Raw genomic sequence first — 16,588 nt, 5'->3', positions numbered from 1 at the left:
AGTACTTTGTGGATCGACTGTATTTCCAATGTTTATGCTTTGTGTGTAGCGACTGATATGGGGGACTAGCATTGTTTATAGCTTATTGAATGGGGCCCAAGGCTGCCACCACCTGCAACAATGTGAGTGGCTCCTGGACCCAGGCAGGGCAGGGAGGAGGGGTGTTGGTCATACCCATCCATTACCTTGACCAGGATGAGTGAATGGGGCCCAGGGACATGGCCACCCACAACCATGCAGGGGACTCCTGGGCCCAGGGGAGGACAGGGGTTGGCCATCCTATTAGCGCAACACCTACCTCATGGAATGACATCCACCTCAGTAAACATCCACCTCTTCAAACATTATAGAAACAAGACCTGGTTCAACTACCTCTTTCCATTGCATTTGTAGAATTCACAGGCACAACACATGATTTCTTACCTGTACAATGTGTTCCTCTAATGGTGAAGAACCATCCAGAAATTTCTGTCACCTAGTGGCAGGCAGTGACCAGGGATTTCTTGTGTTTGGGTCTGGTGTGTGTGTGTGTGGGGGGGGGGACGGAGCATTGTAGACATGTTTTCCTTCCTTGTGGTGTATGGCTGGGGTATCTACCAAGCTGCTATGAGGCAACATTAGGGAGCCCCCATAAAAAAAAATCAAGGTATGCCTTTCTGTCTTTCATTACCTGTCTTAGACATGAGGGGTGATTAGCAAGCTTCCCATATGTTCCCACTTATTTGTGGAGTAAAAGTATTCACTGCAGTGGATGGGTGCACTCCAGTCCAGACCCAATTGTAGGCTAGAATAATACTCATCTGAGTGACCACTTCCTTCTTATACCAGCTGCAAGCCATAGCCTGGTTGGGAGCAGGACGTATTACCTCCAGGAGTCTGGGGGCCATGTCAAGGAGATGGACCTCTGGCTCAGTTCCTTGTTCTTTCATTAAATATCAGTCAGGCTTAATACTCAATCTCTAGGTCTGCACTATGGTTTGACAAGATCCAAAAGGGAGACATCTGTTGTGGACATGGGAAAATTGGCAAGTCAACTTTGTGCCTTTGATAGATCCAGGTGGGCAGCCGTGTTGGTCTGAAGCAGCAGAACAAAGCAGGAGTCCGGTTGCACCTTCAAGACCAACACGTTGTATTCAGAACGTAAGCTTTTGTGTGCTCTCTAAGCACACTTCATCAGACGAGGGGATCAGGTATAGTTTGTGCCTTTGAATAACAGACAAACAGTGACACACCATTTGGTCACTGGAAGTTTTGTGGCCTAAAGCACATCTAACCCTTTCTTTTGATGCTTGGAGTTATACTGCAGAAGGATCCCATCATAAACTGCTTTTCTTCTGAGCCATCTGTTGTCACGAGTCCATGTCAAGGGAACTTGGGTAGTCTGATTTTGGATTGGCTAAAGGGCTCTAGCCTATGCAAATCTTAGACTTTGAGAAGTTTAGCATTTCTATTTTGTTGTTGTATTTGGAGTTGGAGCAGCCAGCTTCAGCTATCCAGAAGTAATGTAACCTTGCCATCGGTCATGCGCTTGCCTGGCACACACACACACACAAAATCCTCTTTGGACAAAGAAACTCAAAACGCTGCCTTACTTCAACCAAGAAAGGTAACAACTGGTAACTTTGAGCAAATGTCTTACGGTGCAGTTAGAAACTTAAATAGCAGCTTTGTTGTTTTCTTTCTTGCTGCTACATTCCTTTGAAATATCCTTTGCACTTTTTAATTCAGAAACCGACTTGATCATATTTGTTGTCTGTTTAAGTGCTACAAACTGAATTTAGTGCCTTAGACTTAAAGAATCCACATATAGGAGAACTGTTGGTGGGAACTGATTCTGCAAGAGCAGGACTGACTTCCTTGTTTATTCCCAGGAGGGTTAAAAGCTTCCCCTTTGGTTTCTGTTTGTTGGGATAGCTAAAAAGGACTTGTGGCAGGTTCCATACTGGTGAGTGTATGGATTCCCACTCCCTGGTTGTTTTTGTGGTATTTTGAGAGCTGCCAGTTTATACCAAGGATCCCCTGGATTGGGAATTCTTGCCAGGTTTTCCCTTCGTTCCATGGCTCCAGAGCCATCCCTTTTCATTGGCACTGTTGGCAAGGTGATTGTAGGGCATGGCCAGTCCTTCCAATGCATTTGATGGTGGTCACAGATCTCAGTCACCAGTGAATCCTGTGGCTGCAAACCAGAGCCTGGGGGGCATGGCATGGGGAACTGGGGGTTTCTCCATTTGTTTGAGGGCTCCAGGGCCATCCCCCTTCACTGGGACCACTAGCGGAGTTACTGCAAGGCATGGCCAATCCTTCCAGGGCACAGATCCCTTTGGCCACAAGCCAGAGCCTGGGTGGGGAGCATGGCATGTTGCATCAGCATATTGGCCTTCTCTTTGTTCCAGGGCTCCAGGGCCATGCCCTTTCACTCGCATGGCTAGCAAGGTGATTGCAGAGCATGGTCAACTTCCCGAGGAACCAATCAGCATGTCTTTCTTTTCATGGCACCATTTGTTCCCTGGCTTCAGAGTCCAGAGCCATCCCTCCCACTTGGCCTGCTGTCAACTGTGCATGTCCAACCCACCCCATCCCAATTGTGGTTCACTCTTTCCTGTTGGGCATTGGGTTCAAGGTGGATTTTGGCTTTGAGCCAGTCTCTCACTTCACCCACTGGCAAGATGATGGCTATGGGTGGTCAGCCCATCCCATTCCAATTTTGTTACACCCTTCAGTGTTGGACATTGGGTGTTGGTGGGACTCAGGGCTTTGAAGGCTTTGAGCCAGCCTCTCTCTCTGTTCTCCAAGGCCCCAAGCCACCTCAAGGCAGTCCCAGAGCCAGAAAATTTTTGATGGGGGGGGGGGCCTAGGATAAAAAGTTAGGTGGGGGGCCATGGCATCATAAACATTTAAAAAACTGGGCCCAGCCTCGACTGGACATGTGCCTTCCCCAGCAGCCCTCCCTCCCTCTCTCCTCCAGACCATGCTGTGGCTGAACTTGCCCTCCACCCCCAGCTCTGGACGGCACTTCAAAAGGGCTTTCCAAGCCCCCCCTTTCTCTCCCACACAATGCAGTGCCGTGAAGCTTTAGCCCCACACAAAGGGAAGGGCAGGCCCCTCGAGTGCAATACTCCAGTGCTGACATCTGTCTCTGTCTTGCCCCCAAGCCATTCTGAATCATGCTGCCCAGGTAGATCCTAAGCTAGAGGTGGAGTGGGAGGGGGCCACAAAGGAGGCAGAGGAGCATTGCAGGACCACACCGCAGGCTAGCCAGCAGAGCCAGAGCCTCAGCTCACCTGCGTTAAGCACCCCCCAGGCCAGGAGCAGAGCAGGGAGGGGGCAGCAGGAGCCGAACCCTCCCCTCTTTCCCTTGGAGAAGGCCACCAGCAGCAGCACCTGGCCTGGCTCTCTCTGCTCCCCACCCAAGCTGAACTCAACCTCCTCCCCACCTCCGACAGCTCGGCTCAGGAAGTGGGGAGGTGGCAAGGGCAGCGGCGCTTTTTCTGCAGGGCACTAGCTGCTGCTGCCTGTGCCCCCAGCGCTGATTGTGAGTGTGCCAGAGGGGCACAGGAGCAGAGTGGAGGAGGAGAGGAGGTGGCAGTCTGCAGCCATTTTACCCGATGGTGGGGGGAGGGGCAGCAGCGTCTGCCTGGGGTCTCATCCAACAGAGGGGCCACAGAGCTTTAAGGGGGGGTTGAATGGAGGGACCATGCACCCCCGGGCTCCCCCATGGTTACAGGCCTGCCAACAGGTCTTCCTTCCATTTTCAACACTGTCGGGTCTGGGTCTTCTTTGTTCCTTGACCCCAAGTCACTGTTGTAGGTGACTCCTGGGCCCAGGAGAGGAAGAGGGGTTTGGCCATACCCCATGATCATCTTGTCTGCAAATGGAGAACAGGGACTTTAGATAGAGCCATCCACAACAGTGTGGGTGGCTCTTGGGCCTGGGCAGGGCAGGGAAGGAGGGGGTTGGTCATGCTCTGTAATTGCCATGTCTGTGGACAGTGATCAGGGCCCTGGCGCATGGCCACCTGCAACAATACATTGCTCCTGGGCCCAGGCAGGGCAGGGGAGGAAGGAGGTTGGCCAGTTAAAGCAATCGTGTCACAGGTGAATGGGTCCCAGGGACACAGCTTACTGCAACAATGTTGGTGGCTCCTGTGCCCAGGCAGGGGAGTAGGGAGATTAGCCATTCCCTGCAATTACCATGCCCATAAAGAGTGAATGGGGCCCAGGGATGCAGCTGCATTGCAACAGTGCGGGTGGCTCCTGGGCCCAGGAAATGGAGGGGAGTTGGCCATTCCCTGCAATCGCTTTGTCTGTGGAGGGTGAATGGGGCCCAAGGCTGCCACCACCTGCAACAATGTGAGTGGCTCCTGGACCCAGGCAGGGCAGGGAGGAGGGGTGTTGGTCATACCCACCCATTACCTTGACCAGGATGAGTGAATGGGGCCCAGGGACATGGCCACCCACAACCATGCAGGGGACTCCTGGGCCCAGGGGAGGACAGGGGTTGGCCATCCCAGGGAGTATCCCGGAGAGACCTGCTCCAAGTTTGATGCTTCTAACTTGTACAGAGTCCATACTATACAATCCTGAAGCTGCACCCAACATTTTCCCAAAAGCACTTTCCTGGGGTCACCTTCTTTGGCCATAACTCACAAAACGGAGGGCAGGTAGAGGAGAATCAGCTAGAGATCCCCTGTGAGTCTGGAGTCTCTAGCCCACTGCAGGGGGCATTCTGCCGCGTCATGACATTAACAAACCAGTTTCGTTCCCATGAGGCCATTTTAGTAATAAACAATTTTAATTAGTAACATATGGTAGCAAAACTATATCTACATCTTATAAAGACTTAAAAAAAAATTCTTCTACCCCATATCTTACATTTCCCCCACCCCTCCCCCCGTTACTTGACCCCCGCCAGTGTTATTTACTTAAAAAAAACAAATATTAAAGGTAACTTTAACTATTAAAAAACAAAAAAATATACTTTTGTTTTTTAAAAAAATTAAAAAACTTAATCATTATCAAAAATTGTCCAATGTCCTTTTATTTTCCACTCTTTTTCTACGTATCCTCTGAACTTCTTCCACTCCAACTTAAAAAGCTCCAAATCATAGTCTCTTAATTTTCTTGTTAATTTGTCCATTTCACTCCATGACATAACTTTTATAATCCAGTCCCATTTCTCTGGTATTTTTTCTTGTTTCCACAGCTGCGCATACAATGTCCTAGCAGCTGAGAGCAATAATAATAATAATAATAATAAATAAATTTATTCTTATATCCCGCCCTCCCCGGCCAAAGGCGGGCTCAGGGCGGCTCACAAGCATGGAATTCCATGGTTCAATAAAACAATACAATACAACAGCAATTTTAAATAATCAATAACATAATAAATAAGTTAGTTAAAATAGATAAAAGGTGCTACATTACTATGGGTCATAATATCCACAAGATGGCTGGATGGCTACACATCAGTTTCATCAGTTTATCCAGGTTCTGTTTCGAAAGCCAGCTGAAAAAGAAATGTTTTACAAGCCCTGCGGAATTGATTCAAGTCCCGCAGGGCTCGTACCATCTCTGGTAGATGATTCCACCATCAAGGGGCCATTGCGGAGAAGGCTTACTCCCTGGTTGCCTTCAATCGAGCCTCTCTTGGCCCAGCAAGTACCATATTAAAGTTCTATCTTCTTTTGGAAATTTTTCCATTTGTAATCCCAGCAGAAAAGTCTCTGCATCTTTGTTGAATTCATATCCCAAAATCTTAGAAATCTCTTGCTGAATCATTTGCCAAAACATTTTAGCTCTTTCACAAGTCCACCACATATGGTAGAAAGAACCTTCATGCTTTTTACATTTCCAACACCTGTCTGGCATCTTGTTGTTCATCTTTGATAATTTTTTTGGAGTCATGTACCATCTATACATCATCTTAAAACAATTTTCTTTAATACTTTGACATGTTGCGAGTTTCATAGAGTTCTTCCACAAGTATTCTCATGATTCCATCTTTATTTCTTTATTTACATTAATTGCCCATTTTATCATTTGAGATTTCACTACTTCATCTTCTGTAGACCATTGTAAAAGTAATTTGTATACTTTTGAAATTAATTTCTCATTATCTCCGAGCAGAACTCTTTCCATTTCTGTTTGTTCTTTCCTTATTCCTTTGGTTTTAATATCATTCTCCACCAAACTTTTTATTTGTTGCATTTGAAACCAGTCATATTTATAACTCAATTCTTCAGCAGTTTTCAATTCTATTTTTCCACTTTGTATTTTTAATAGCTGATTATATGATAGCCGTTTTTCTTCGGCTGTTTTATCGTTATCTTTATCACTTCGGCTGGCACTATCCATAAAGGTCTTCTCTCATCACCATATTTCTTATACTTTATCCATGTATTTAATAGACTACTTCTTATATAATGGTGAGAGAAAAGACCATCCATACTCTTTTTTCCATAATACAAATATGCATGCCAGCCAAATTTATTTCCATGGCCTTCCACACTAAAAGTTTTTTATTTAACAACGTTATCCATTCTTTCATCCATACTAAACAAACTGCTTCATGATACAATTTTAGATCTGGTAATTGGAATCCACCTCTCTCTTTTGCATCTGTCAAAATTTTCATTTTAATCCTTGGTTTCTTCCCCGCCCACACAAATTCTGAGATTTTCCTTTGCCATTTATCAAACTGTTTAGCATCTTTCACAATAGGAATAGTTTGAAACAGATACATTATCCTTGGTAGAATATTCATTTTTATTGCAGCTATTCTACCCAGCAATGATAAATTGAGCTTGTTCTATTTTAGCATATCTTCCTCTATTTTACGCCATAACTTCTCATAATTATTCTTAAACAAATCAATATTTTTCATTATTATCTCCACCCCTAGGTACTTTACCTTAGAAGTGACTTCACGGCCCGTTAGTCTTTGTAATTCTTGTTGTCTATTCATCTGCATATTCTTGCACAGAATTTTAGATTTTTCTTTATTTATATAAAGTCCTGCCAACTCCCCAAACTCTTGTATTTTTGTTAACAACAAAGGTGTAACTTGTATGGGGTTTTCATTTATAAACATTATATCATCAGCAAATGCTCTATATTTGTAAGTACATCCTTTTATTTGTAATCCTTCTACATCTTTTTCTTCTTGAATCTGCATCAATAAAATTTCAAGAGTCATTATAAACAACAATGGTGAAAGCGGGCAACCTTGTCTAGTACCTTTGTTAATTTTCATTTTTTCTGTAAGATCTGCATTAACACACAACCTTGCCCTTTGTTCAGAATATATTGCTTTTATCATTCTTATAAAGCTTTCTCCAAGCTCCATCTTGTCCATTACTGCAAACATAAAGTCCCAGTTTAAATTGTCAAATGCTTTCTCTGCATCCGCAAAGAATAATGCTACTTCTTTTTCTGGATGTCTTTCATAATATTCTACAATATTTACAACAGTCCTAATATTGTCTCTTATTTGTCTTTTGGGAAGAAAACCATCTTGATCTTCCTTTATAAAATTTATCAGATGTTGTTTAAGTCGTTCTGCCAGGTTTCTTGTAAATATTTTATAGTCATTATTTAAAAGCGAAATTGGTCTGTAATTTTTCACATTGGTGGCATCTCTATCTTCTTTAGGTAGCAAGGAAATAACAGCTTCTTTCCATGTACAAACCAGTTTCGTTCCTGTGAGGCCATTTTAGTTCAGTTCATTGTTTAGTCCGTGGGTCCACCACAAACCAAACCACAGTTTCATAGTTCATGCCCATCCCTAACATTTACACAGTAGTGACACCCAAACTGGACAAAAGCTATCTTGATCTGTTTGTGCTTTCTTAGATCGAGAATGTGCATGTTTTAGAATCCTTACCTCTTGCCTGTGGATTCTTACCTCTTGCCTGTGATTGTTTAATCATCCAGTTTATATTGACAAAAAAAGAAGATGATCTTTAATGGGTTGGATCCACTTATGCAAGAACTCTAGATCATTGGTTCTAACCCATTAAAGATATTGTATCCTACCAATTGCCAGAATTATTCCTGTAATGAGATTCAAAAGTTGCCTTGTTTTGTTACTGGCCTACACTGTTTGTTCAGTGATAATCTGACAAGCAGCAATCTTCCTGAATCAATTTGTTGGATTCTTACAGTCATCAGATTTAATGACATAGCCACAAAACACAGTATACTGATCATCTTGCCATGCCATTATGTGTCTGCTTCTGTCCATGCACAACAGGACATAGGAAAAAAACCAACCCAGCCAGAGGTCATGGCACAGTGATGAGACTGACCAACCATGGGCCTGTGGCACTATGATGCTGGCTTAGGGCGCACTTTCTGATTAACAGAAACCACCCCAAACTCCAGCATCTTATTTAAAGTTGAGATACTGCCAAGGCAACCTGCCTGTCCGACCACACCCTTAATCTCAAAGGACTGGATTTTGTAACTCCAGTCCATCACCAGCAGCACATTCTTTTGACACAAGAAGATGTCCACTTTTTCCAGATGCTCTTTCACCAAGGAGAAGAACTTCTTGTTTTAGTGGAAGCTTCCTTACACGGGGGAACATGGAAAGGAGTTGTAGGAGCCAACCCTTAACTTTGAAATAAGTTTCATTAAAGCAACAGCAGGTCATCAGAAGTTTACCTGACCACACTGGATGTGAATTGTTGGATTGTATTTGCAAGCAGTAGCTAGTGGTTTTTGGGCAATAATGACATGTTAAATTGTATTTTTAAATGGCCTCCATTTTGATTCTATGTAGAATTCCATTTATATTGACCTGTGTAGTGCAAGTTGTTACAGAAGTCTATTGTGCACTTTTCTTATCTAAAATGTTGTCAAGAGCTGAAAGACTGAAAGATCATCAGGTAATGATCTCACAAAGCATGAACAATATAAATAACTGACACTTGTCAATCTTGTCATTCTGCAGTTATTTTATGCTGGGAAAATCCCTGGAACCAGAGTATCTGAGTTGAAGGCAAAGTATACCCTTCTGCATGAGACTCTAGTAAGGTAAGTTATTAGTAGACTTTTATGTGTATTCTCCTGGTAAATCCATAAAAAGCCATTTCACACACTCCAAAGTTCCATGTGTGTTTGTGGACAGTATGAGGACTCTGCATAATGAGACATTTTGTGTCTTCCAGACTGAACTGTGCCTTTTACTCCTTGTGGCATCTAGGGAGACCTGACTTTAGCCTTCTCTCTCTAAGCCATTGTCATGTCTACCCTATGAAGTCACTGTTGCGAAAATTGCATAAAACCAGGTAAATAATTTGATTTCCACGGTGCAACGAAGAGCAGCTTTAAGGGATGATTTGAGGATACAGAAACAATGCAGGAGGAAGGCTGAAGCCTCTTCTATGTACACACTGCAATCAAAAGGAGAAAATGGAATGTGTGAATTTAGGAGGCAAAAAACTCACATTGAAAATTTGATGCAAACTTCTATTTCCAAACAGAAGGACTCTGTAACGTGCAAAGTAACATGAAAAGTGACCTCATATTAAGTAACAACCAGAAAGTGAAGGAAGGAAGCACTAAATTTTTTTTACTTACCAGGGAACAGCAATCCAAGTATATCAGGATTTGACACTGGAAACTTCAAAGAAGACAAGCATGAAAACCATTACAAATAAACTACAGAAGCCAAAATTCTATATTGCTGGTCTTCCCCTTGCAAACTAGTAGTATAATTACACAGACATGGAAAGTGGACATGGAAGCAGACATGAAAAGCAGTCAATCTGTCCTGCATTCTTTTAATTCCAAAGTTCCTAACTCTTTGCCGAAGCAGTCTCCTGACAAGTCTCCAAGCACCCAACCCTCTCCAAAATGGGTTCCTATCAAACCAACCATTTAGCATTGTTATTCTTTTTTACTGTAACTTCAAGTCTCCAGAGCTGTTTTACCTTTTTCTCTTCTCCCCGCCACCCTCACCTATTTATCCTGTCAGTGGTCAAATGACTCTGTAAAGAACCAGTCAGGGTCAACTTGGGAGGGTGACTTCTATGAAATTTTTCTGTCACCTTCCTCAGTACCTCAGGAACACACAGACTGAAATCCAATCAGAAATATAAAATAGGTGCCAAACGTTTTCAAAAACCACAAAGAATATTTATTGGTTCACAAAAGGCAAGGGAGGGGGTAAAATAATAGTGATTAGGCTAAACACCAGAGATATATCAGGCTGAGATAGTTTTAAAATATAAACCATATTTATAGAACTATACAAAAACTTTGTATATGCAGGCAGTGCCTATTTGGCACTAGGAATGCTATGCAGTGAAGTTGGTATATCCCTATGCTCAGGCTTCTAAAATCATAAAAATAATAAACTGACACTCTTTGCCACTCACACTGAGGACTCCTGACTTGTGCCAGATAAATTCTCCCTCACAGAGATACACACTAGCATACAGGACTCACACCTTTGAGAGCTGAAAAGCAGCCCCTCGCTCCTGGTGTGTCCCACGCAGCTAGATTCTTAGTCTGAAACTTGGGATTCCTTTCTAGCCACCAGAATCCAGTCCTCCTTTCAGAGTGTTTGAGTGTTCTCAGTTTAACTAGGAGTCTGCCCTGTGTTCTGACAGAACTCCACAGAGAGTTTCTCCTCACAGAAGGTGCCTGGTTTTGACCCCCTTCTGAGTTATAACTCTCTCTCTGACAGAAGCTTCTTATTCAGTTCTGTCCACTCAAGGAACTCAGCCCCACTGACTGTTCTCAGCTCCTTTTAATTGCTTCACAACAACTGATCAGCTTCAGTACACAGTTCTCATTCCACTACTCCAATACTCAAGCTCCAACTAACTGAAAACTCAAAACTCTGAAGCATTTTTCTTCCCTCCAAGCCCCTCTCAATTCGCTACATTATCGTTACCATGGCTGTGTCCCAGCCAATTGTTGCAAGCTGTTCCCAGCTTCCAGGCTAAATGCTTGAATCCATTACAGAGTCTAACCACCTTTAGGTATACTCTGTTTGACGAGCAGTATCTTCAGAGGAGGGGGGGTTAGGACAGATATAGCTTCTCTAGTTAGGGTTTTTGGGAGAAAGGGAGATTAATAATACACTCCCTATTACTGTGTGCTTGTTACTCCCATTCACTAACCTCTGAACTATGTTTAATTTGTTCAAGTAGGGGAGTTTATAAATGTTGAATTTACACAGTTGCTAGCACCTTTAATGCTACTAGTCTCCACTATTGCACTTAATCTTTTACATCAGGGATGGCCAACGGTAGCTCTCCAGATGTTTTTTGCCTACGACTCCCATCAGCCCCAGTCAGCATGGCCAATGGCTGGGACTGATGGGAGTTTTAGGCAAAAAACATCTGGAGAGCTACTGTTGGCCACCCCTGTTTTACATAATCAGTTCTGTTATTAGTTACAATATGTTTAATCATTTACAATATCAATTATATATCAACAATTATAGTATACTTAATCAATTAATTGTTTTAATTATGAATCTGGGGGAATTCATAGAGGTTGAATTTGCACAGTTGACTACTGTTGATTACATTATTCTTACAGTATATATAAGTCCTACACCAGTGGCTTTAATACTATGTCTTCAGTACTGCACTTAATCTTTTCAATAATGAGTTCTCCAGTGGTCCTGGTAATGGGCCAGTCCTTACTATTAGGAATGTAGCTCCTCCTCTCCGAGGACAGGGTTGGCTTAAACTTGATCCTGGAGAGGAAGGACATCCCCTGGTTTCCTAGTCTTACCAGCCCTGCCCTTGAAGCAGGACATGTCAGCTTGAGCTCTGTTGAGGTCAAAGATCCTGATAAGAAAGAAGTTGAGGCAATCAGGGAACCAGACAGGAAGGTACCTAGGCACCCAAGCCTCTCTGGTATGCTGTTCTTCACTGCAGTGGCTGGCCACATGGGTTCCTTTGACACTGAGACCGCAAGCTTGTTCTACAGTGGTCTTAGAGCTTCGTTGACTCCCACTTTTGCCACCAGCATCCCTCCTTGCTGTTTTCTTTGTGACCCTACACTTGTGGGGACACATAAGTGAGTGGTAGAGTCAGCAGCAGTCTCTGGAGCTGTGTCACCCAGGTGCTAGCCCAGAAGGCTGAGACTTCATAACTCCTGGTGCAGATGATTTATTCAGAGCTGGTGGAGGTCCAAGCTGGCTGCACCCTGTGAATAAGGTAGCGTTGTGCCCTGGGCACTGATCCAGCATTTTCCCTTTTCTTCTGCCTTGGTTTTCCTCATTTGTAAAGGGAACCTGGTGGGCAAATGGCTAAGAAAATTTCCCCCTCCCTTCTCTTATGGTTGGGAGCCAAAGGCTTGTTTTTCCCTGGATAATAAGGTCCCTTTGTTCCCCTCAGATTTTCAGGGAGAAAAAAGAGTGGGAAAGGCGGTCATCTCAGGAGCTGCCTTATATTGAATCAGCCCCTGGGTCCTAGAGGGATTAACTACTTCAGACTGAGGAACTGCTTTCACTTTCCGTTGCAGCCCAGGGATTCAACATGGAGGACTCAGCATTCTAACTGAATTCTAACTGCTAAATTCCCCTTCATCCAATAATGACACTCAGTTTGAGAGTCAAACCATGGATGTTTCAGGGGAAGGTGTCAAAGCCAATCATCTTCCTGATTGTAGGGTGAATCAGAAAGGATTGTAGAGACCTTTGGAAAGAGGGCTCCAAGCCAGAGACACACTCTTTAAGTCCAAGAAATTGGACAGAGATAAGGGTGTGAGTAAATTCTTTAACCCATTTTAATTTTTAAAAAGTTGAACAAAACAAATTATAGGTCCCCCAGGGATCGCAATCCTCTGTTTTGTGATCAAAAGGGGGGTTCTGAGTCCTCAGCCTTCTCTTCTGTTAAAGAAGAGGTTGAATTATATGAGGAAGAGGCAGATAATTTGCCTACTGCCATAGTCCCAGGAGCTTTATATTAGACTTTCATTGAAGGTCTTGGCAACCCTGGACGGCTTTTATACCCTAAATGGGATAATAGATGAGGATGCTGAATTTCCCAAGGGCTCTGATAAAATCATTACCAAAGTCAAGGAATAAATCCACCTTGGGTTCCTCTATCAGCTGGGGTTTTACTCAGTGATGAAGCAGATTGGGAACACCCTGTGAAACCTAAAGCTAAACCTTCCTTTTCCTAAGTTTTATTCTCTCATACCAGAAACTTCAAAAAATTCAGACTTCCAGCAGTGGAAGTCCCACACATGGATTCTCTGCTTAGCCACGAACCCCATCTTGGAGCATAGATAACTAGCCTCAGGCGTTTATTTTGGCGCGCATTCCCTCTTGCCCTGGGGAGCAGGCATCCACTGCACATGCCTGGAGCGAGGGGGAGGCACTCCACCCACTCAGTTTCTTCTCTGCCGCCGCTTGGATCACACCTAACTCGTCACGTCTCCACCAGTCTTCTCCTCAGGCTTACTCTTGTGATATCATTACCGTCTTTGCTTCTTTCGTCCTTCTTTTATTCCTATTAAAAAAAGAGAGACTTTAATTTTTGTCTTTCACCACTTCCCCCTCCCCTCCCCCCCTCTGAGCGTATGGAAGGGAAGGAAGGCAAACTGTACTAACTGTGGAACTAAAATTCCCTCTACTGATGGGTATTCATTGTGTCTTTTTTGATTGGGGGACGCCCACAGAGTTGAAGCTTGCACTCATTGCAGCCAATTTGGAAAGCAAGCAAGAAAAAATCAGGCTGCTGGACTCCATAGCCATCCTTTAGAATCATCTTTGCACCCTGTTATGCCCCACAACTAGGGGCTCCATACTTCGCCAACCTCCCTCAATCCAGAAAGGGATCTGGCGCATTCGGCAGCTTCCGTGGCATCGGCTCCCAGTAAGCATAAGTCTGTCAAACACACTAAGAAATCCTCCAATTCGACAAAGAAACACTGCTCATCGAAACACCTTTCCGAATCCTCCAAGTCCCACAGTTCTCAAACTCAACAGACTTCTTCGGTTTTGACAACGGATCCTCGACAGACTTCTTCTACTTCGACTACGGATCCTACAGTCCCTACTCATACTATGACATCTACTTCGGTTCCTGCTACGGATTTGATATCTAGGGCTAACGCTACTGATTCAATATATCTGACTGTGGCATCGACCTCTACAGTTCCGATACTTCCTATAGAGCTCTCGGCTCCTACGGACGTTATCACATCTGATGTCATTTGCATTCCATCGAGGTCACCTTCTCTGCAAGATACTTTGCCTGAAGAGATCCTCTCTTCAGATCCACCACCATTTCGCCCTCGACAGCAACGCGCAAACTTATTCAAGCTGCACGCCTTTCGAGACATGACATGCAAAGCATGTCATGACATGCTCAAACCCTTTCCTCTCGTTCCGTCAAGGATATGGCAGTATCTCCTCTCTACAAGGAAATGTCCACCCAGGTGCACGATCACCGTCGCTCCAGGTCTACATCACATCACCATTCTCCTACCTATATTGATGTTTCTGCACAAGCTTACACCTACCAGCAATCTCCGCCTTGACTCCGTAGAGAGCACTATTCCTATGCCCACATGGACAGCACATTGAGGTCTATGTCTCCTAGGAGTTACTATTATAGGTACCATCATCATTCGAGGTATTCTCGCTCTCCTTCCCATGATGCCTACTGTTCTCGGTACCATGAAGACTCCTCGTCTTAGTACCGTGAGGACCTCTCTTCTCGGTACCGTGAAGATCCTCGGTACCTTCTCAGTACCGTGAGGTATTGTTTCCTCAGCGGCACAGTCACTACATCATGGATTCGAGAAGAAGACTGTCGCCTGCAGCATCTACTTCTGCACCCTTGGCCAAGCCCTCGAAAAGGAAGGAAATAGCCTTACCTGATACATCTAAGGAGTTACCGGACAAGCCTTTACCGGACACTCCTTGTCCAATAACTCCGATCAATGTTTCTAATGATTCTGACTCTGAACAGTCAGATTCCTCAGACTCTGTGAAGAGTACCCCTGCATCACCAGCTTCAGACATCATTAAGCCTGCTGACCTCTCTCCCTCTGAGGGATCCAAGGCTTACCTGGATTTGATTACTAACATGGCTACCACCCTGAGTATCAAACTTACCACTGACTTACCAAAAGTCTCAGACTTTGTCCATGATCTGGTTTATGCTGATCTGCCTGCCGGCTCCTTCCTGCCGATGCTTCCTTTTCATCTCGAAGGCTTGAAGAAGGCCTGGGACAAGCCTGCATCGGTACCTCCAACATCTAAGCATGTAGAGTCTTTATACAAGATTCATGCACTGGAGTCTAAGTTTCTCTTTAATCATCCTGCACCCAACTCCATGATCGTTCACTCTGCGACCAAATCCAAACAAACAAGACACTCTGCCCCGCCTGAAAGGGACGGGAAAAAGCTTGACATGCTGGGAAGAAAAATCTATGCTCTAACAACAGCTACTTCTAAGATACATAATTATCTAGCATATTTCTCTGCTTACACTTTCAACTTGGCGTCTCAACTGACTGCTCTGGTTCCTTCCATGCCTGATTCTTCACAAAAACAGGCCATGCAGCTTCTCCAAGAAATATCAAGGGTGAGCAAGCAGCAAATCAACTCTGTGCGCCATGCTGTCGCCTGTTCCTCTAGAACCTTATCCACATCCATTGCTCTGTGCGGCTACGCTCCTCTTCATTACAACCGGACATTAAATTTAAAATCGAAGATTTACCCTTTGATGGCCAGGGTCTTTTCAACGCCACTACTGACGACATTCTCACCACAGTGGATGACAGCAGCAAAAAAGACTAGGAGTTACCCAACACCAAACCCATCCAATTAGCAGGCCAAGGGCTTGGAAACCATCCTATTACAAGTGTCAACGCTTGCCCAAGCAGACCGAATACTAGAAGCGGAAAGCCCCTCCAGCAAGGCAACCCTTTCAGCTGCGATCTCATTCTCAACCTTCCAAAAAAACAGCTACTGCATCCAAGCAGTCTCTTTGACTCCCTCACTATCACATCAGACAACATCACAAGACTGTCCCCTGGGGGGGGGGGGCATCGCTGAGTAATGGCGGATGCGTTTCAGTAAAGCTCATAAGCTTTCCCTGCTAAATCTGGGTGCTTCGGCCACGTCACAGACTCCGAAACAGGTTCCAGATGGGAAAATGTTTCAAAACGAAAGCCAAGGCAAAAACCAGAGCTAAATTTACAGCGAAAGCCATTACAGAGACCTCACCATCGGTAAGAGACTTTTTTTCTGTCTCCGATATTCTTGTATACAAAGGAGACACATTGTTTAAAGCGTCAGACATCATGACGGGGAAATTACTACTGGACAATCTCAATTTAAAACTGTCGCAGAGTGAAGAAGAAGATGTGCGTGCCTTCCTTCCAGTAAGAGAGGACTCACCCTCTACTGAAGCAACCTGAACTGATGACTGAAAGCATTTATAGGATAGCAAGTGTCTGGATGTAATGCAAAATGTTTAATAAGAGACTGTAAAACATAAACTGCACTGACAATTCAGCTGATTTTTTATTAGTTCAAACACTCATAATAATCACTGACTTAAACCATGATTTTTGATGGCTTAACTGTTGTAATTCATATGTGT

At 44.2% G+C, this 16,588-nt stretch overlaps 1 protein-coding gene across 2 annotated transcripts in view; it reads left to right on the top strand.

The window, feature by feature from the left end:
• Window positions 1-16,588, top strand: part of CCDC146 (coiled-coil domain containing 146) — a 188,215-nt gene that overhangs the window by 86,183 nt on the left and 85,444 nt on the right. For both annotated transcript variants that reach the window (XM_060244689.1, XM_060244690.1), the window contains one exon: window positions 8,953-9,035. In XM_060244689.1, coding sequence (XP_060100672.1) covers window positions 8,953-9,035 — 83 coding nt within the window. The remainder of the gene's footprint in view (window positions 1-8,952; window positions 9,036-16,588) is intronic.

Source organism: Heteronotia binoei, chromosome 8, assembly GCF_032191835.1.
Source record: "Heteronotia binoei isolate CCM8104 ecotype False Entrance Well chromosome 8, APGP_CSIRO_Hbin_v1, whole genome shotgun sequence".
Taxonomy (NCBI): domain Eukaryota; kingdom Metazoa; phylum Chordata; class Lepidosauria; order Squamata; family Gekkonidae; genus Heteronotia; species Heteronotia binoei.
This window is presented reverse-complemented; position numbering and strand designations above follow the sequence as displayed.